The 21,653-nt window shown below is 38.2% G+C and overlaps 2 protein-coding genes across 2 annotated transcripts in view; both read left to right on the forward strand.

Annotated features, from left to right (window-relative positions):
• Nucleotides 1-810: 810 nt before the first annotated feature.
• LOC119694835 lies at nucleotides 811-11,648 on the forward strand. The gene is made up of 6 exons (XM_038122121.2): nucleotides 811-975; nucleotides 1,451-1,729; nucleotides 2,849-3,003; nucleotides 7,027-7,279; nucleotides 8,739-8,846; nucleotides 10,803-11,648. The coding sequence occupies exons 1-6, from the start codon at nucleotides 811-813 to the stop codon at nucleotides 10,980-10,982; spliced, it is 1,140 nt and encodes a 379-aa protein (XP_037978049.2). The 3' UTR covers nucleotides 10,983-11,648.
• A 1,117-nt stretch (nucleotides 11,649-12,765) lies between these two features.
• Nucleotides 12,766-21,653, forward strand: part of LOC105398157 (calcitonin gene-related peptide type 1 receptor) — a 42,377-nt gene continuing 33,489 nt past the window's right edge. The window contains exons 1-3 of the mRNA XM_038121827.2: nucleotides 12,766-12,857; nucleotides 19,574-19,725; nucleotides 20,783-20,924. Of these exons, the coding sequence (XP_037977755.1) occupies nucleotides 19,602-19,725; nucleotides 20,783-20,924 (266 nt within the window). The 5' untranslated portion in view covers nucleotides 12,766-12,857; nucleotides 19,574-19,601. The remainder of the gene's footprint in view (nucleotides 12,858-19,573; nucleotides 19,726-20,782; nucleotides 20,925-21,653) is intronic.

Below are 21,653 nucleotides of genomic sequence, written 5' to 3' on the forward strand. Positions count from 1 at the left end.
CCTGCCAATGGTTTGAGACCGATGATGCCCTCTAGTGGATCTCTCCTGTAGTTTGGTTTTATGAAGTAAAATAAAATCACACCCATAAAGAGAAAGGCAGTGACTGATACCCTACGTTTCATCTTAAAATATTATCGGGTATAGTAGAGATATTTTTAAAACTTTGTAAGTGTAAAGAGTATAATTTTACACGAAACAGTGTTGTGGAATTATAATTGTTCAGAACGACGAGTTTAGTGAACCCCTTTTTGTTTTACAATGCAACTTAGGTAAGTACCTATGAATAACCTGTATTGAATTGTATTTTACTTAGTTCAATATCCGTCAGTTATTTCCATCCTATAAATGGGAATTATCGCATTGCGAATGCAATACAAGGGGTCGGAGCCTCTTGAATTTCACTTTCAGTGAGTTTCAGTCAAAACATTGCGACTACAGCGCTGCGGCGCGCCGTGCGGGGAATTTGGGAACTGCCTCAATGGCAAGGTCAGGAAAATTGTTTGCTTACAAAAAAATGTTCGCTGCCTGAACAGATGTGAAAGTGCCAATTATCCCCGATAGATGGCAAAATCTGGAAATTTCTTATGTTAGCGAATTTCTTAGGAATTCTGTTTCACTTGCAGAATTCGACGTTGCTGTAGATTACTGAATAATATGAAGAAATTTTGAAATTATTTCTATTTACCCATGGTCCCATTGTATTAACCGAATCTAAACAGAAATTCTATTATAGATATGTAAGTATTGTATTATGGAGTCCGTACCTATCCATAGCCCCATAGATTACTTACCGTCAATCACACACCACCGATGCTGTCGTTAGTTATATTTCTGCTGCTAGCAGTCCAGTCCTGCTGCGGAGCTGGTGTGCTGGTGCTGTACCAGCCTCTGGACGTGACCGCGGCCTGCGTGGCGTCGTCCCGGCTACGGTACGACACTTCCTTCGGCATGGGCATGTCAGATACCATCACTTTGGTAAGAAATGACAATTTTAACCCACATTGTTTTGAACATCATCCCATATCCCCTTATTACAAAACGAATTCGAAAGGTTGCCTGCGTTTTATAATAAGGACGAGTTTAGGACGAAAAATAATGAAAAATTTGAACTAACTTACTAACTAACTCTTATGGTTAAAGTTTTTCATGATGGTGGGTTGACTATGACTTGGTAGGTACTACGTATTCACTAATTATACTTTACACTTAGTACTTTCAGTAATAGACTCTGTTTATTATCACTTAATTGTTAGGCATTTCCTGCTAAGTATTTCATTCCAGTAGTAATCCAAAATCTCTGACAAATTATGACTACTGAGCACATCTATCGATTTTGATAACACATCTGGCTACCAAAAAGCCCAACCCTCAAATGCAATACGTTTCCAGATATAAAATCCACGGACAACACAATGTATGCCAATAAATTCAAACTATCTTGACTTATTAGGTTTTCCGCACACTCGCCGAGGTCGACTACCAGTGTGAAGTGGAAATCGTGACGGAAAGGAACTACTTCCTGCTTGTTGTGATAAAGTTCCCGATGCCGGTGTCTCGGAGCTGCCAGCTCGGCCAGAACGCCGTCAACATCCTCCGTCGGGGGACCAGCTGCAACCTCTGCGAGATGGTGGACCTTAGGGTGTCTGATGACCTCTACTTCTCGGCCGTGGCCAAAACACGGATCAAGTTACAGATGACCAATAATAATACTTTGAATAAGATTGCTGATGTAAGTGCTGAAAATTCTATGAAAGTATATTATATGTATATTTTATTTTATTTTATTTATTTAGGTCTTCTTACAGCCAGTGTAACATAACATGCCTTGTTTATAACTTACGTCTACAGATTAAAACTAATTACACAGGCTTATTAAAAGTAGACACCACATGCATTAGTACATAATAGTTATTGGTACTTACTGATTATACTATAATGAAGCTATGTATTTCGTACGTAAATAGGTATTTAACAAAAAAGAAGAAAAAAAGTAACTAATGTGACGACAACATTGTTAGTGTTGTTTTTCTGATAGGAGTAGGTATACTTAAGTAATATTACAATACATACAGCATATTGCAGATATTGGTAGGTTTTACCGCGAGATTCGTTTCGCTTTAAAGGTTTTCCACTGAGAATTTCAGAAACAAAGTAGCCTATATTATGTTAATGCGACGCCATGCTGGCCGTGTGTCCAAACCTTTAATGCAAAAATTGGTTATATAAATGTAGATTTATAAAATACCGCCAGCCGCCGCTTCACGGGTCTGTTTTCGACGTCGATAAATTCGTTTAATGCGCGTTCCAACAATCGCGTTATAAGTAATGACGTTTGTCTACGGCGATAACGAACCCATTATGTAGTGGCAGCAGTAATTTCATTAGGTTCGTCTCTGTCTTCAAATGTAAATCTATAGTGTTCGTTCAAAAAATTTTTGTGCATAGCCCACTACAACTACACTCACGGGCAATGAAATAGTTCCACTCACAAAAAGCCGACACCAACCGACCCCAATTTTTTCTAATATTTAATTTAAAATTTGAACAAAATATGATTGTACTTAGTTGGTAATATCCTGTTGCTCTATTAAATATACTTCAATGTTGCAGAAGGCGTCATAAAGCTAGCTTTTTCCGTTTAGGAGTAAATGTGTGTTTTTCTCAGTGGAACCTTTTCATTGCCCGTCAGTGTAATATAATAGAATATGACTTTATTGGTCATCACAATATAGCAAAACATACAATGACAAAAAAAACTTGTAAACTAGCAACAATTAACAATAGGCGGCCTTATTGCTTAGAGCGATCCCCTATAGGCAACCTAGTCTTCGCAACTAATAATTCGCAGAACTTCTACCAAGTGACGGCGACGGCGGCGCGGGCGACCAACGACTCGGACTGCCCGCTCAGCAACGAGACCCTGTGCACGTTCCAGGATCGCAACTACTGCTTCACCAGCGGCGTCTTCTGTGACGGCATACGGAACTGCGGGGTCGGGGATTGGTTAGCATTGTAGCATTTAAATATAGTCAGAAAAAACTCTAATAAGATGTAGTACTTATTCGGTACGTCATGATGCCACACTTCGTCATATCGTAATAATATCAGCCAAGCAATGAAGAAGTATCACCTGCCATTGACTCTCCATAATATGTCACTGGAACTTTTCTTGTATATTGAATTCACAAAAAAAACACGTTTTTATATTTAGCTTGTCGGAAACGGACGTCAACTGTCGCGCCACCTAGCGGAGTCTCTGCGAAACAAGTGACAATGGGAACGCCAGCGCCTCTAGTGGCGCTCGACGGAGTCTAGTTGGTGGGGGACGACGTAGAGTCGAGTCAGTCTGTACTTGAGCGTCGTTCTGCGCACACGTCTAGAAACTGTCCCGCGTTTCTTAGTGACATTACGTTACCCTTTCTGTGTTCTGGCTTGCTGTGTGATTGCTAAGTGTTATTGTGTTGTGTAACTGTGCGATAATTAAACGAAGTGATTATTCAAAGTGACTTTTCTTAAAATCGCCATTCCTACGCCTACGAAACACGATGTCGGACAATTCTGACACCCAGCCACCCCAGGAGCGTGCACCTGCTCGCACCCCCGGCTACCGACATCAGATGTGGGATCAGAAGACGCCACCCCACGTGCTTCACACCACGACACGAACGACGAAAAATGGCAGAAGCTTCTAGAACAACAGAATCGGAATTTCCTGACGCTTGTTCGAGCTATGAAGACACCGTCGTCGTCGACCGAGCTGAGGTTACCCGATTTCAATCCCAGTAAATCCGATGTCGATGCACGTTCTTGGATGTCGACTGCGGACCTGTGCGTTAACGACGAGAATCTGCAAGGCGCACGGCTTATGGTTGCCTTGAGTCGTGCTCTGAAAGGTACGAGTGCCCAGAACTATAGCTTCATTCCTAATTAATTTGAGTGACAGTAAACCGAAAGAAAATAAGTGCTTTGCTACTTATGCTGCCTCGCTGATGACTGCAATCATGTCACGCTGGAAGAACATGAATACCGAACAGCTTGCTTTGGCTACAGTGTTGGCACATGTTTCCCAATTTGACCGACGTGTCCAACGACTGTCTTTCACTACGGAAGTGACTACGCGCAACCAGCTTCAGCAAGAGCTCAAGGCTGTTTCGTTTCTAAAACGGAAAGTAGCTAATAGCGAGGACTACCCCGATAGTAAGAAAATGCGCAGCTACAGTGCCCCCGTTCCCAGAAAGTGCAACTGTGGGAAATTAGGGCACGAGTCCACGTTCTGCCTACAAAGAAGACGTGGTTGGAGGAGACCAGAAGAGCGTTCTCCTTCCCAACTAAGTGTCAATTTCAAGAGGATGCCGCCTCCTTCTACAGTGAAGCCTGCGGTCACTTGCTTCCACTACCAGAGCCAGGGACACTACGCATCCAGCTGCCCAAAGTGTCGCAGACAGGACCAAGATGCTGCCAGTGGAGGAGCGAGTGGATCCGGTGCAGCCAAGGAGAAGAGGGTCGATCTATGCGTAGTGAGCGCGCCTGCTGGGATGTTGCATTAATCTGGTGAGCTGTTTTCGTTTAAACTATGACTGTAGTTTCAAAGTTTAGAGGCTAGATGTTTCATTACGTGGATGAGGTTAGTGTGACCGGTACTGTGGAATTATTTTCGAGGTTCGAGTCCTGGAACTGTTAATCTGTCGGGTTGCAAGACCTGTTGACTTTAAAAAAAAAAGGTTATGACATTGAGGTTGATCAAATCCTGAGATCCTGTTAAGCTAAGGTCATTAGGGTTTTGGACATGCGTCCATGACCTCATTAGGTAAATGCCCGAAAGTTGAGTGAGTCCCTGTTTTTGATAAAAAATTAAAGTAATCGAGGTCTTAGATGGTGATAGTTATCGACTAAAGGCTTTAAATTCAAAACGAACTTACAAATATGCTCACGATAGGTTAAGAAAGATGCCAGCGAGCGATGTACCAATCAGTATTGACGATGATGTAGACTATGTAGAGAATGATGAAGATTGAGTTTGGGTGGATTCGAGTGGTTACTATCGACCGTATTAATTCGACTTAACCAGTAGCTGTGCCGAGGTAAAACAACTTCTCTTTGAGAAAGAGAGTGGATGTAGAGCTCGTGCTCGTGTAAGGCTCTGGTTGTAGTCGTGGTCTTGTGTGACCGTAGCGTGTGATACACGCGTGCAATCCACATGAGGTGGAGGTGCGTCTTTGAGTTCGGTTTGGATTAACCGTGGTCTTGTGTGACCGTAGCGTGTGATACACGCGTGCAATCCACATGAGGTGGAGGTGCGTCTTTGAGTTCGGTTTGGATTAACCGTGGTCTTGTGTGACCGTAGCGTGTGATACACGCGTGCAATCCACATGAGGTGGAGGTGCGTCTTTGAGTTCGGTTTGGATTAACCGTGGTGATAGGTGATTACTCGAATGGTGTATCAGAATAACTCATTGTGATGATTTTTTTTTGTTCGTGATTGGTACATGGCAAACTGATGAAAGTTACCTAGGTACATAAGATTTGACGTGTACTAGTTGTGTCTGTGTGTAAATTTGTGTTAGTGCTGATACTGTTGATTGAATAAGTTTGATTCTGACTTATGAGATTTCATGAAAGATGAGAGATGAGAGATGACAGAGACAGAGAGAGACTTTTAGTTTGTTTTTTTTTTAAATGTCAGGAAGATTGGCCGAGCGGGTTACTCTCAGAAAATGTTTCTTTCACAGAATGACACACGAGGGCGTGTGCCAGCAGGATGGCCGTGTCGGAAACGGACGTCAACTGTCGCGCCACCTAGCGGAGTCTCTGCGAAACAAGTGACAATGGGAACGCCAGCGCCTCTATAGTGGTTTGCAATGGAAACCAGCAATCATGTAAACAAACCAAATTGTCACGATTACTCCGTAATCACATACATTTTCGATCAATTTATGAACATAGTCTGATTTCAACGAACACACCATTGTTTTCACATTATCTTCAACACGATTTAACTTGTATTTATAAGTTAAATTTGTTAAAACATTTGCAACGTAAAAATTTCGAAGTATTTGACAAGCTGTCATCTTAGTTTTTTACTCATCGAACTCTATAAGTCATTGAAAAGTTAGTGTTGTTCGTAATCTGAAGTTATCTTTTATTTTTAATTTAATAAATTATTTTAATTTAATATTATTTGAATACAATTTAAAAAAAATTCAAGAGCTTAATATAATTAACCAAAACGAAAAAAGGAAGAGGAAGAAATGAAAAAGCTCGACGGCATTTTAGACATGGCAAGCGATGACATAGTGGTTCCATTTATAATTACGGTCACCGGCGACATTTCTGATAGTGATGATGACGAAGACGAAGATTTAAATTTGTTTTAATAAACACTTTTTTTATATATAATCAGTTTTATTTTATAGTCTATGGCTTATATATTTAATCTAATTAGAACACTATGACATCACTATGGGCATAAACAATACGCTGTCAATGTCAGTCCGCCATATTTGTTTACATGATTGTTGGTTTCTATTGCAAACGACTGTAGTGGCGCTCGACGGAGTCTAGTTGGTGGGGGACGACGTAGAGTCGAGTCAGTCTGTACTTGAGCGTCGTTCTGCGCACACGTCTAGAAACTGTCCCGCGTTTCTTAGTGACATTACGTTACCCTTTCTGTGTTCTGGCTTGCTGTGTGATTGCTAAGTGTTATTGTGTTGTGTAACTGTGCGATAATTAAACGAAGTGATTATTCAAAGTGACTTTTCTTAAAATCGCCATTCCTACGCCTACGAAACACGATGTCGGACAATTCTGACACCCAGCCACCCCAGGAGCGTGCACCTGCTCCACCCCCGCTTCCGACAAGCTAATCTATCAATAAGCATTAATTCAACAAAAATTTTATAAATTAAGTATGTAGAGAGACATAAGTACTAATATAACTTAAGTACTCCTCTAAAGATAATTTCAATTTTAAAGTTGGTCCTGCTAGAGTTTTTTTTTAAGAAATCCTCATATTATTTACTTTATCAGGTTTGACGAGACCCGCGAAGTATGCGGTCCACACGGAGACAAGCTCAGTCCCTTAGCTGTAGCCACCGTGGTCGCGGCCATACTCCTGGCTGGCCTGGCCCTGTATCGTCTGCTGCTGAGCTGTCTACCCTCGGCCTCGGACACATTCTTCACATTCTCGGCCATGGAAGACAACAGGCTACGGATAGACCCCGTTGTTAAGCCACCGTTGAGGGAGCACAGTGAATTCAAGGAGAAGGAATCTTGGGTTGAGGTATTCTTGGCATTATTTACATTATAATAATTATAAATAAACAAAAAACCCGACTGCACGCTAAAAAGATGAAAACAAGCCCCAATGTTAATGGAAAGTATCGCAGGCGGGGACTAGCAGGGGGTTCACCATTTAGCTGAATGTTACTTAGATAGGTACATTTGTGTGGCGGTCAAGTTGGTCCCCGCCTGCGATACTTTCCATTAACATTGGGGCTTGTTTTCATCTTTTTAGCGTGCAGTCGGGTTTTTTGTTTATTTATAATTATTTTATTTAGAACTTTTTGAATTAATTATTTTGAACATTTTTTATTTAAATCATTTTGATGGTGTGATTTAAATACTTACCTACAATATGCATATTTATGTATAATCAAGCCCTTTCATTTGATACCCCACACGGCATAGTTGGAAAAATATTATTTTTTCGAACATCACTTTATGTCCTCTAAAGGGCGCTATGTACATTTTAATATAACGTCACATAGCCTATAACCATCGCGCAATCAATACGCTTCTAACGATACCTCATACATCAAAATCTATCAAGCCGTTTAGGCTACAGGAGGGAAAAAAGAAACAGACATAGATACATAGATACATACATACATACATACAAACATACAATCGAAATACATTACCCTCCTCCTTCGGCAGTCGGGTAAAAACTGCTAACCAACTTTTTGTCGTACGAAAAAATATTTTATAGGTAAGTGCCTATTTTTCGTTATCGTACGGTCAGGTGCAGAAAAACCTGACCCTCCTCTCATAGTAACAATGTATCTGAGGGGGGTCAGGTTTCTCTGCACCTTACTGTACGTATCAGCCCTTACGGAATATCAAAATATGTATGGAGAAACGGCGTCGGCAATACCGATGAAATGAACGCGCTTGTGTACCGAAAGGTGGACGCTTACCTTAATTGTGTATTTCGATGATCCCTAGCCAATTAATGCTCACCGCTAGACAAAGGCCCCTAGCATAAAGCAAACAATGAATTACTTCATTCATTAGCGGAACTACTCTCCTGTATCTATTTCTGAGGAAAAAACAAAGTATATATATATTTATAAATACAGTACATATATATATTTATATTTATGAATATATATATGTACTTATTTCTTTTCAAAATGAATCTAACCTAGAGCAAAACACATTGTATAGTGTTTAACGCTCTGTTACTCGTTTAATACACTGAGACAATGAGACTGTAGCACATTGTAGAAACAATAAAAACTAACCCATTTTAGAAATTTCCTCGGAACCTATCTTAAACCTAAGTACTTATGTCCGACAATTGATACATAGGAACGAATCCAATATTCAACATGCCCAGTACTTAATACAAACCAGTACTCTTGGCTGGCTCTAATAGGAAAAGCCGAATATTCAACTGATAATGTGATCAAATGATCAATGACAGTGTCCTTTATTTACCTTCCTTACGAACGTTGCAGAATTCCCCTTCATCTTCAACCACAAGCTCTGACAGCGCTGGCCATCCAGACGTGATTGAGGAGGAGCTGAATAACCTCAGCATGAAGAGAGCTGCTGCTGCAAGCCCTGTTAGTACTCACAACTTAACTTTATTTTCATTTAATTTCTATCTAAGGACTATGGCAAAAACAAGTAAGTAAAACGAATATCGGAATCCGTCAAACTACTAATTAAGTTTAAGCATACATTATTTTTACGGTTAAAAAACACCTCATATTCAGTTGTAAATTATGCTAATGCAAAAATCCAACGTTAATTTTGTACGAAACACGATTGTGTCAAAAGTTTTAGTTAGAAGCGTTAGAAGCTAATGGTCAGCTTGATATGCATTAACTAGTATTTGCTTCTAAAAACGGATACGTTAAGTACTTACGCTGCACCATATCAAAAATGGAATTAAGGCAATTAGGTATTACTCGTTGGATTTATTTTCGGCTCAAATTGAAGAATAATTATTTAAAAAAAACCTGTAATGCTAATGGGATAACCGCTTGATAACCGCCAAGTTTTTTTACGATAATTCAGTATGCTCACAAAATACTATTTGTATGAAGATATAGAGCTTGATATGGTGAGTTTGCTGATTGAAAGTCGATGTCCAAAAGCACTCTCATCAGAATATGTTTGCTCGATACACACTCACGAGCAATGCAATAGTTCCACCTGCTATTGCCGTTCCATATGTCTAGCGAACTTTTTCGAGTATTACTAATTAGAGTCTCATCATGATAACCCAGCTAAAAACATCATCCAATTTTAAGCCGAACGTCCACTGTCGGCTAAACTTAGTAAGTTCGCATAGCGGAGCCAGTTTTTCATACGTATTGCATAGTTTACGGTGGACGCACAAGTATGAAAAACTGGCTCAACTATACGAACTAACTTAGTTTAGCCAGCAGTGAACGTTGGGCTTTAGTGCCAATTTCACCATTCTCTGTTAGAGTATAACCAGGGAGTAATAGTTAACTTTTGACACATCTCTCAATTTTATATGGAGATGACGTTTAATTTATAAATCTATCCCTGTCGGTTAGATAACCGACAATGGTGAAATTGGCACATAGACCTGGTTTCTCATGATTCTGTTAGTTACAGTCTAAATCACGGATTTGCTGACGACGCGTTTAAGGATTAATACCCTTGTTAATTGGATGAGTCCCATGACGAAAATCTAACAGACCATTCATAAATCAAGCATTATGTGAATCATTCACTCACACTCATTCAATATTCTGTCATATTCATTGAAATTGGTGTCTATGATTCTGTGATGTCAAACAACCTCAAACAACCAAACTTTTTGGTTGAAATTAGGCCTTAGGCCTAATTTCACACCATTCTTCTAACAAAATATTTTAAAATAAGACCTTACTTATAAATTGAGGTGTTATTTGTTGAGTCCTTTCTTTTGCACTGATACTCCATCTAGTTCGTTGTATTGTTTTTCAAAGGGCATGGCGTAATGATATTATTTTCAATGACGGATGTCAAAAAACAACCTCGATAGAAATAGTAACCATGGCAACCTCAAAACCAAAAAGTTTGGTTGTTTGAGGTTGTTTGACATTTTAGAGACATAGACACCAATTTCAATGAATATGACAGAATATTGAATGAAGTGTGAGTGAATGATTCACATAATGCTTGATTTATGAATGGTCTATTAGATTTTCGTCATGGGACTCATCCAATTAACAAGGGTAATAATCCTTAAACGCGTCGTCAGCAAATCCGTTATTGAGACTGTAACTAACAGAATCATGAGAAACCAGGTCTAACTTGACAGGTGTGTCAAAAGTCAACAACCCGTTGCCTGGTTACCGGTCTTAACCGAGTCTTAGCGGAACCCCACAGCAGCAATTAAGTTTATAACCCGATCAAGGGAGTTAACCCCTTGATTTGGCATGGTGGGACACTCACTAACCTTAACGGTCCAACATGTAACCAAACCGAGGTATTTTTAACCTAACCGAATGGTGTGAAATTAGGCCTTAATATTGTAATAATAATTGTCGTTTTGACAGATGATCAAAGAGATGCAAGCATTGGAGCTGATGGAGGTAGACCAGGGCGCAGGGAGGACCTTCAGCTCAGGGCTTCGGAGGCTCACGGTCAACATACGAGGGAAGATTCTGTCCTTCATCAGAACACCAACTTTTTTCGGCTCCACGCAAGCGGATAGTACTATGAAATCTAATAATTGAAGATTATTTAACATGTTATGCAAGATTAAATCCACAATTTAACGGATTATAATTATGGTTTGACTAGTGAAGGGGTACGAACCTACGTAATTATCTATTGATATGTGATGAAAAATCGCTTATATACTAATTCAAATAAAGCTAAAAGTGATGATAACAATGGGATTTTTCTCGTGCATGAAACAACACCTGCATAAATATTTGAATTTCACACATTTTTAAACAACCACGCAATACGCTTTGTGATCATTGCTTTATAAAAGCGTGACATGGAACTACAAGGTATTCTAGAATTATTCCAAATCCTAGACTACCCAGTGGTAGTTCTTCAAACAAAAATACTAGAGTTAGCTTAGGCCGAGTAAGATTCGATTCAAATACGGCATGTCTATTTTGCGTGGGGGTGATTAACACTGCAATAACCAATAACCAAATAATTTTAATATTACCTCATATCTTTGATAACTGGCCGAAACAGCGTGTAGGTTTGCTTTATTTATTTAACTGCTAAACAACTTAGCTCGTTTCTGTACTTATCGAAGTCTAAATCGCTCTTGGCAGCGTTACATAAGGATAGATAAGAATGCGATTTGTATAATAATGGTTGTTTACAGATTAACTCTGTTGATGAAAACCCTATTATAACTGTTCTACCTATAAACTCTACACGTGTCAGAATAATCCGCCAATAAAATATCGTCAAAGGATTTTCATGAATACGTTTTATTTTATTTTCACAAATAAAAGTTCCTAAAAAACTAGCCTTTTCTACAAGCCTACACCATTGATGAGGAATGCTGCTTTGTGAACCCAGTGTGTTTGAACCTAGAGGCAGGCGAGAGACTCAGGGTCCTCTACCACCACATACTGTGTTTTCAGCTGTTTTATTACTGAAAACTAGGATTCGAACCCGCGTCCCTGGCGTGAGAAGTGGGCGCTTACCAGACTCAGCTTCCACCACTATTTTAGATATATTTTTGTTATGAAGTTGATCCTGAAAACTACGATGGCTATGGTTTAAAAAATAATATTATTATGAAAAAGTTAGTGCTTACACTAAGAGAATTAAATCTGAACGAACACAATTACTATCGTAGGCGAACCAGAGCCCAGATCATTGTTAAGCAAACTAATACTAAAGTTTGATTAATGCAGTACGGTATACCCAGTGGCCCCTATTACCCTAATTACGTCTCTATAACTTTGATGTGAAAACAACGATTGCACGGTACGTAAAACCGGAGTAAGCTTCAATACCTAGACTTAGACAAAGCTCAAACTATTCCTTTGTCCATTTGCTGCGCCTATCATAGTTTTTAGTACGAGACGTAAACCTTTGTTGAAAAAATTATCCTCTGAATATGAAGACCGAATATAAACCCTTTGTCTGAATTTGCCAAAGGGTCCCCAAGCCAACTAGTTTAAGCGGTAAAATGCACTCTGATTTACTCGTAATATATTTTTTGAAATGTAACCCTTGCGGCGGCGAGTTAATTAAACACGGTACGAAAGTAGAGCAACAAGTTCCATCACGGAATTTCGCCTTTGTTTTGACATAAAATTTACTTAGTTTATTATGATACCATAAAACTTTGGCAAAGATATCCCGACACTAAAATTTAAGAAATGCGATCGTGACGTAGCTATTCGTGTAGTTGTAAACATAAGAATCTATGCGCGCGGCTGTCCGACGTGAAAACTCAGTAGGTGTGTGCGAGGCTTTAGCATTCGTTTTCACGGTCGCATCCAAACTTTTCAATCGGGAGAGTAAGAGCCGGGAGCGCCCACAGTCCGCCGCCTGCCGCCTCAGCGGAAAGGCGACATCGCGCGCTCGCGAATTCCCTACTACTTCGACCACTTCGACAAACTTTCAAAGTAAACAAACACTTTCCAATTTATCAAACTAATAACACTCACTAATTATCACAAGTTTCCAAGCATAAGTTCGCGAACTATTCCGGTAATACTTACTGTTTACGCGCATGGGATGAAGTTCGCTTTCAAGAAAATTAAGTTTCACTTAGCCTAATAGAGTTCGGGAGATAGGCTGTTGGGCGGGAAGTAAAAAAACGCTTTTCTTGTAGATTACGCTTGTTAGTTACAAAGGCATTTAAAATGGAAGCGTTTTAACAAATTTTCATATCTAAAAGGATTTTGTTTTTCGTATTTACTGTTCTGGGAAGGAGGGTAAGGGAGAACTCATGTTTTAGAATCGTGGAATTACAGATTTACTATTAGTATAACATCTAATGCCTAAGATTGGTTGGTTTTAGCTAGAGTAGTATTTTTTTTTGTAGATAGGATGCCTGCGAGGATTGTTTCGTTGTATGCACAACCACAAGGCGTAGCAATGGACTGAGTATTTTATGGAAAGGTATTATAACAACTATTCCACTTCTGCAAACATAAACTGCTTCTATATTACTTAATCTGTATTTATGCAGCATAATATAGGTATTACAACTTTTTAGTGCATACCATCTATAGTTATGTTGGCTTGAACCACCTGTTGCGTGTTGACAATTAACTGTAATATTCGTTTATACTCGTAATATAGCGCTATGTTATGGAGGCTACAGCCATATATATTTTACTATGAACTGTAATATACAGGGTGTTGCAAAAAGGGTATACTAAGCCGAAACCTACATGTGCAGCATGGTATATCTAACTAAAATCAGAATTACAAAATTCGCGAAAAAAAAATCATTTTCCATAGAAACTTTGTTGGTCACGTGGTTTTTTTACTATGGATAGCTGCAGCTGCACATGTAGGTTTCGGCTTAGTATACACTTTTTGCAACACCCTGTAAGTATATCTGACTATTTATTACGAGTAACTACTGTACAAAAGAAAGAAAAAGGAAAGGGCGTCTTCTCCAATCAATCGATCCAATTGTCATGATCATGTCTCTGCTCTCTGTCTTTTTATTTTATTGTTTTATAGATTTTAATTAGTTTTCTACGGAGTATTTCATCCCCAACTGATTGAGGCTTTGGAAAACGTGGCTACAGCCATTCCATCTAGCATACCTCTGATAAAGTCAACAGTCTCCAACAATCTAACAATAATTATTCATAGATTGTAAAAACAAGTCACAATTAATGCACCAGCGTGACTTAGCTAAAACTACAACTATTACTGGCAGCAATGAAAAACTAAAGACTATATCCAATATCTCCCGTAGTGGAGATATTGGAAATGTACTACTTTACAACGGATAAAACTAGGCCCGAAGTCTGTAAAATTTTATAGATGTCAATTGAATGTAAACACCAGGAAATTTCATATTTTACAGTTATTTGGTAGGCAAATATGGCATTTCCAAGCTTTCGACATGACTGTATAAAAGTTGCAGACTTTAAGCCCATTTTTCTTAAAAGATGATGATACATGCGGATTTATTTGATAATAATAATTTATGAAGCGCTCCGCGATTTATTTTTGTTTGGACCGAGTGGTTCTCGACACCCTTACGGCTAAATCTAACGGAAAAGGTTACAGGGGATGCCATTTGTATTGGAAATCATTCAGCTGTTAAAAAGCATTTTAGATATAAATGTCTATCTATGTTCGTAGGTATGCGTGATGTAAAAACATACTCAAGTTTCAGTGTAGAGGGCATAGGAAACACACCGTCGGAATCGGAAGGAAATACCTTAATAAAATACCTTCATACAGAACAAACAGTAACATAAATGGTTGACGTTCTGAGCATCAAAAGCCATCAGCTCAGCATGTACTGTAGTCGATCCGCTCATGACTTGCAACCTCTACTTTTCAAGCGTCTCGTCTACGTCTGTCTGGAGTATTAGTATTTATAGTTGAAAAACATGTTTTTATTTCCAATTAAGTGAAACTCCTTCCAATATAGTCTGTCTAGTCAAAGCTAATGGTAGCTAATTTACAGATTTATGTAAACAGAAAAGTTTTTAAAAGGGAAAGTTTTAACATAATACATTTGTGTTTTTTGTTAATATAAGTAGTTGAATACTTAAATGACTAATGCAATTGCGAGATGCATGTTATGTAGTAACACTTTTTCATTACCTCAATCTTCATTACATATATAGAGCCGCATTTAATTCGAAACTACCTAGTTATATTATGATCTAACCGTTGCTAGATGGATTAGTTCATTAACTTCAGTAAAGAGCGGTTTGAGTTAATTGGGGTACTGAATGTGAATGACACAAAAATCTACTTCCAGTCACATACGGTCAGCAAAAGAATAAAGCCTGACCTTTGATGCTATATACCTAATTACTTGTGTATAAAGTAAAATCTTTCAAATGGCCCAATGACATTATTTTGACAGTTCTTGCAATTCGATAGTTTTACATCACTTTACTATAGAAAAAAATAATTCAACGTCAAAAAAAGTAATTTAAGGTATTTTAATGAAAGTCAAAAAATTATAACCCACACGTCCACTATAAACGCTCAAAACTTTGTGTGAAGAAGTCTGACGTCATTTCTAACGTTTCACGGCTCAGAATAATGAGTCTCGCCAGTCGCACCAACGCTCAGTTCTATGGGCATAGATTATTCTGAGATTGACATATCGTCACATCCGCTCTAAGAAAATCCGTCACGTTTCAAAGATTTGAATTTATAGTGCCACAAACTTATCTGTTCCGGTGAGAGCGAACTAAATTGGTCCATACCTCATTACTTACTGAATGAATTTCATATTGACATAGATTATATGGACCAATTTAGTTCGCTCTCACCGGAACAGATAAGTTTGTGGCACTATACCTAATATTTACAACAAAGTTTCTTAAAAATAATATTTGGCCTTTATTTGAATCACAGGCATATTCCCTATTGATTATTATACATTTTTATTCGTCATAAATTGAAATTTAAAATACCTACTTCATTTTGCGAACCATGTCTTTACGTCTCGCCTGAGAATAAAACTCGGAATTTAATGGAACTTGTGAGTGTTGTTTGGGTATTAGTTAAAAATATACAGTTTTTTTATGGAAAGAAGTTAACAAACGCAGTATGAGTTATTTGTCGTGGCTTTTTGGATAGATTTTTGAGGAATTATTTTCGTTCTTATTTGACATTCAGAGAACCTGTCATTTTCTATTTAGACCTCAAAACTTAACGCGTTAATTTTTATGGTTGCAAGTATGTTTTTTAATGCTGAGCTTTGTTTTCGTTCGTTGCCAACCTAAATGCTACATAATATGCAAACCCGGTAACTGTCTGAACGAATTCTGCTTTTTCAGAAACATTGTGCATTCGTGGTCATAGTCTTCGAGATCAAATCCTAATACTAATACTAACTAATATTATAAATGCGAAAGTAACTGTGTCTGTCTGTCTGTTACTCTTTTACGCCAAAACTACTGAACGGATTTGAATCAAATTTGGTACACATATAGTCTAGATCCTGAGAAAGAACATAGGCTATACTTTTTATCGCGGAATTCAAACGGGAAAACTTTTTAAGGCGAAGCAAAGCTCGCTGGAACAGCTATTTTGTAATAAAACTTTTAACACCTGCGTTATTTATTTATTTGTTGACTGTACGTTGGAACGCGTCGCCAGGGTGAGTTTCAGCTGACCAAATTTGCGTTTTGCTATTTAATTAGAAAAACCGATCTGTAGAAATGTTCAACAAGGTTTTTTTATTTCAAAATATTTATTTCCTGTGAATAAGTTAAAATGAGCTAGGTTCCTACCTATTTAACTATATTATGAAGCGCTCAATTGAACGGGCCATAAAGATTGACCAGAGATTGACCCTTTTACTAACGAAAACAATTACAAACCGAGCAATGAAAAAAATATCCCGACGAATTGAGAACCTCCTCCTTTTTTTGAAGTCGGTTAAAAAGTTCCAGTGACACAGCATCAACTTATGAAAAGGCTATCTTAATTACGCCGTTTGCAATAATTATGTAATTTTGACCTGACTTCGTAAAATAGATTTGTACTTATCTATTTTACGAAGTCAAGTCAAAAACGCGATCTGAATTGTATGAAAAATAAAATTTCCCCGTCTGTATAACATATTTCATCCAACACGTCGATATCATCAATAAATCCTCACCAAAAGAAATAAAAGATATGTTTCTAAACAAACATCTATTCATCATTCCTCACTGGAAATTCTAGCAACAATGTCCTGAAATCAGTCAGTCTTCTTGAAAGCAATCTGACAAACAATTTATCTCGGATCAGCGTTTTAACTAAATAATAAATTATATAACAGGAGTATTACAAAAACTTCTGTAGATAGTGTTATTCTACGTAATATTCTGTTACAGCAAAAAGTTTAAACGTCTATCGCGAATCCCATGCTGCATAAATCATTTAAACGTAAAAAGGCCATCAAACGTAGAAGATTACGCATGCTGAACGTAGTCTCGGTACACTACGTTCGCGTTTAATGTCTTTATTCTACTAGAGACTTGGTCTATCCGATTATTGTTTCTTAATCCCAATGCACTTTAGGTTGCATATTCTTATCACTCAAACTATAAGTGGCTTCACTGTGTTTTTATATAATAAAAAGGGTACTCTACTAGTCAAAGAATCCAATGCGATTCAACAATCATTATTTTATTGACTCAGAAACAGATCTGAAAATGGCCCCGTGTGAGTTTAAGATTAGCTAAATAAATAAACCGCTACTGTAGTTACCCGCAGCGAATGCTCCTTTATTTTTGGTGGGAATTAAAAGTGTTTGAAAACGTTTGCTAGTTAGATTTATTCGTTGACGTTTTGCGTAAACACGCACAGTGATAATATGTATATGGAGGCGTTCGGTGCTCAGTGTTATGTAATATTATGAGGTACATAACATATATTCGTCTGGGTACATAAGAAATATCCCTGACCCAAAAGTTCCTTGGACGTGATCGTCTTCAGTGAATCGGGTGTAATTCTAGATATATCGTATTTTATTCCACACTGTGTGAAAGAATATCATATCAATCACACTAACCTCTACTCAAACAAACTCTCTATATATAGGCCGTTAAATATATATATGCGTGCATTTTTGATTCCTTTGGTTGTCTCTACCCTAGAACTCTTTTACATCTACGGCAGATATGACTTTAGGTATGTACACCCATGATAACTACCTTGAAAGTAGTGCCAAACAACTGTTAATACTAAACAGAGATTAATGCCTCGATTCTCCTTTTCCTAAGTAGGATAACTTTCTGTTATGTTAATAATGTTTTAGTATCCACTTGCCTGTAGCACGTTGGTTTGGCATCCGCTTTAATATATCCGTTGCCAAGATGACTCATAAACTCATAAAACTCATAACATAACAACTATAAGGTTGTGGTGGGTAAACATCTCTACAAGTTTAAATTTATGTTTAGATACCCCTTAAAAGTGCCATTTCATCAGCCAGGGTTGTCACGAGTAAATAATAGTATGAAGGTATATATGCATTTTTCTATACGTACATAAAGTTCATTGAAAAAAACGACATAAATGTATGGATTGTTTTGAATTATCTCAACTGTATATCTTCCATACTAAGTTCATAATCCCCTTTTTTGTGTTTAACCAATATCTGACGGAATCTCAATGTAACCTGTAAGTTAGTATATGACACCTATGTTCGTATTAAAATGAGTTATTTGATGTGACGAGACACTATAATCCTTAATTTATTTGGTATCACACGAAAATCAACAAGGCCTGATAATAATACATACATACGACTACGTGATATAATTTTAATAGATGCTGGATTTACTGTTTACTTCCATTGACCTACTATAGTAACTAGTGCCAAAATAAATTAGATTTGAAAAATTAGTTTGGTTTAGTTCTTTACAAGTATTAAATCTAGAAAGAAAGGAAATACCTAATCTTCTAAAGTGCAATGTTTGAATCGTAGATAAGGTGATTATGACGATTTTTATAGCAAGTTTATTTCACCACTCTAAAAAACCGCTATATTCATTTTGTTACTATTTATATATGTGTATGAACTATATTATAAATAATATTAAAATCATTCTCTGAGATAGCATCTGGCACACTGACTATTTTCGATCATCTGTTTCTTTACATAATATCGCTTCAGGGCTTACCAGTACAATATGTTGAAATTACGGTATCTTCTCTTATCATTTGATATTTCCGACTATTTTATCAAAAGGGCATGGGTATTTTATTATTTACTTGTAGCGAGTAATAAGCAGATATTATTTATGTTGTGGCATTGACCTCTCTTCGGACTGATGAGCTATTAAATTCCACACTGTATAGTAATATTCCAAATTATTAACTATGAGTTATAACGCTATGTTATTATATTCCTAACTGAATTTGTGTCCGAAAAGGTTCACCAACACATTTAGGGTACGTATAAAACGGTAAACGTATTACGTATACTCTATCAGGTATAACACGTATGTATAATACATAGGTACCCATAGATACGTAAAAATATGTAATCTATGGAAAGGATAGCGGTATTAGAAAACTTAGCTTGGATTTAGATTATCTAGACTCGAGAGATACACATTCCTGTCTTCTCAGATCCAAACGAGCGATAAGGTATTCTCACACATAATTTGTTTTTTATTTATATATTTAGTAGAACAGTGAACACAAAGTGAGTCAACATGGATCCCCCGAGTCAGAACCTGAGTAAAGAGCAGAAGCTGGAGTTGTTTGTGAATATGACCATTCAATGCTACAAGAATGTGCGAGGGAACCGCAGTGAACAGTTTATTGAAGATGAGGGAGGTAAGATATTTGGTCTTAGTTTTAACAGCGTTTTTTATAGTGATGTAGTGGCTAACCTAATGGCAAGGACTTTTCTTAATGGTGTGACGCTATTTGGCTACACGAGATCTATCGATAAGCCAAAGAGCACTTCTGAAGTACCTATGAGAGTAAAATTCATTTATTTTATGGATAGATAGAGATATAGAAACTGGCAGTAAGTGGTTGCGTAGCGTGGATTCTAGTAATAATTATCGATTCATCTTTTTTACTAGAAGCATCAAGCTGAAACCCATTATTAACACGCGACCTGACGCCACGCGTGAATGGCATCGCTTCGGGTGTTTTTTTTTTTATCTAGTCGTAGAAAACAGTACAATTTGACTCAACAGGTGTCGCGTGGCATCGGGACGCGTGACGTGTTAACAATGTGTTTCAGCCTCTCTTTGCACCACGTCTATATACTTAGGCCGCGTCCACGACGCCGTAGGGTGGGCGGGCGGCACGCACTAGTATTATTGACTCTATGGCGGAGAATTACGTACAGTAAAGCTCCGCCCGCTGGCGTAGTGGACGTCATGACGACCTTCACTGATGGTATTCTTCCCAGCAGAGCATGCGGAGAACGGTCCGGCCTCTCTTTGTACCACTTCTGTATACTTTAAAGGTATAGATTACAACATTTTGTGGAGCAATTATGTGTAATGTAAAGGTGGGTACTGTCCAACGTTACGAGGTGTAATGTAACATGTTACACAGCGATCAATCGTGCAGTCAGTACGTAGTGTTACCTACGGGGCAACCAGCGAGCAACGAGCCGATTTTAGAAAACAGCGTTGTTTAACGTGCTCGTTGGGAATATAACATTACAGTCCGTAACGTTGTTCACTACTCACCTTAACGTTCTTACGAATGGTAAACGCAAAAGCATGATAAAAAGTTCGTAAAAGGATGATACACTAGAACATATCAGAGAGCCGCTCGTTATTGTTTTACAATTCAATGTTGTAGTCTATACTCACCTTTAGATATAGGCCGTACCTTCACCGATGCTCCTTCACCCCCCCTTACCCCCCAGAGCATGCGGAGGACGGCCCCTGGTGCCCGCGTACGTTCGACGGGTTCGCGTGCTGGGACCCCGCGCCGGCGCCGTCCACCGCTGTGCAGCCCTGCCCTGGCTTCATCGTCGGCTTCGACCCTCGCCGCCTGGCTTACAAGAAGTGAGTTTCTGTTATTATAATGAAGCCCGACTTGCAGCTTGAAAGCATGTGTTTTCAAATGGAGTGGGGTTGTTTTAGATTTTACATTACTGCTTACATGCTTGTATTTATGTCTAGTTTCATTAATTTTTAATAGTATTTTCATTGAGTTCCAATACTGACATTAAACTAATAAGAAATCGCTTTAAGCGATAAGGCCGCCATTTGTACATATGTGTTAGATTAAGTTTTTTTGTAATTTTTGTCCATGTTTTTGTGTACAAATAAAGAATATCTATTCTATTCTATTCTATTCTAAATACCTACATTATTTATAGCGACTTCAATACAGTAAAATTAATAACGGTTATTTTCTGTAGTCTGTTAGGAGCGGGTGTGTTTTAGACGCTGCAATTATATACATAGATGCACAGAGCTACCAATCTTTCTAACTAACAGGCTCTGCCCACGCCAATCTGATGGCACTCTATGAAACGTGCAGGATCATAAATAACGGATTGATGAAAACAGACTCTGGTACTGTTACTTTATCCACAATATTTGCAAGTATGTGGCAAGTTCCTCTAAGAGGTGCCTGAGACACGACATTTATAAACGGCTTGATCTCCCTGGCAAAGCCACCTATTAGACACAGCTGTATGAACTGTGTTGATCCCCCGAAAACTAGCCGAGAGCAGGCGAGGTGTACTCTTTGTTGACACAATATGATTTCCCAAACCGATTTGTGTT

The sequence above is a fragment of the Plutella xylostella genome, chromosome Z, assembly GCF_932276165.1.
Source record: "Plutella xylostella chromosome Z, ilPluXylo3.1, whole genome shotgun sequence".
Classification (NCBI taxonomy): Eukaryota; Metazoa; Arthropoda; class Insecta; order Lepidoptera; family Plutellidae; genus Plutella; species Plutella xylostella.

What these genes read in the sequence shown, in the direction of transcription:
- LOC119694835 (XM_038122121.2), top strand. Translation starts at nt 811, where the DNA reads ATGCTGTCGTTAGTTATATTTCTGCTGCTAGCAGTCCAGTCCTGCTGC. An exon ending in TGTCAGATACCATCACTTTG is followed by an intron (nt 976 to 1,450) that starts GTAAGAAATGAC and finishes TTGACTTATTAG; the next exon opens with GTTTTCCGCACACTCGCCGA. An exon ending in AACTGCGGGGTCGGGGATTG is followed by an intron (nt 3,004 to 7,026) that starts GTTAGCATTGTA and finishes TTACTTTATCAG; the next exon opens with GTTTGACGAGACCCGCGAAG.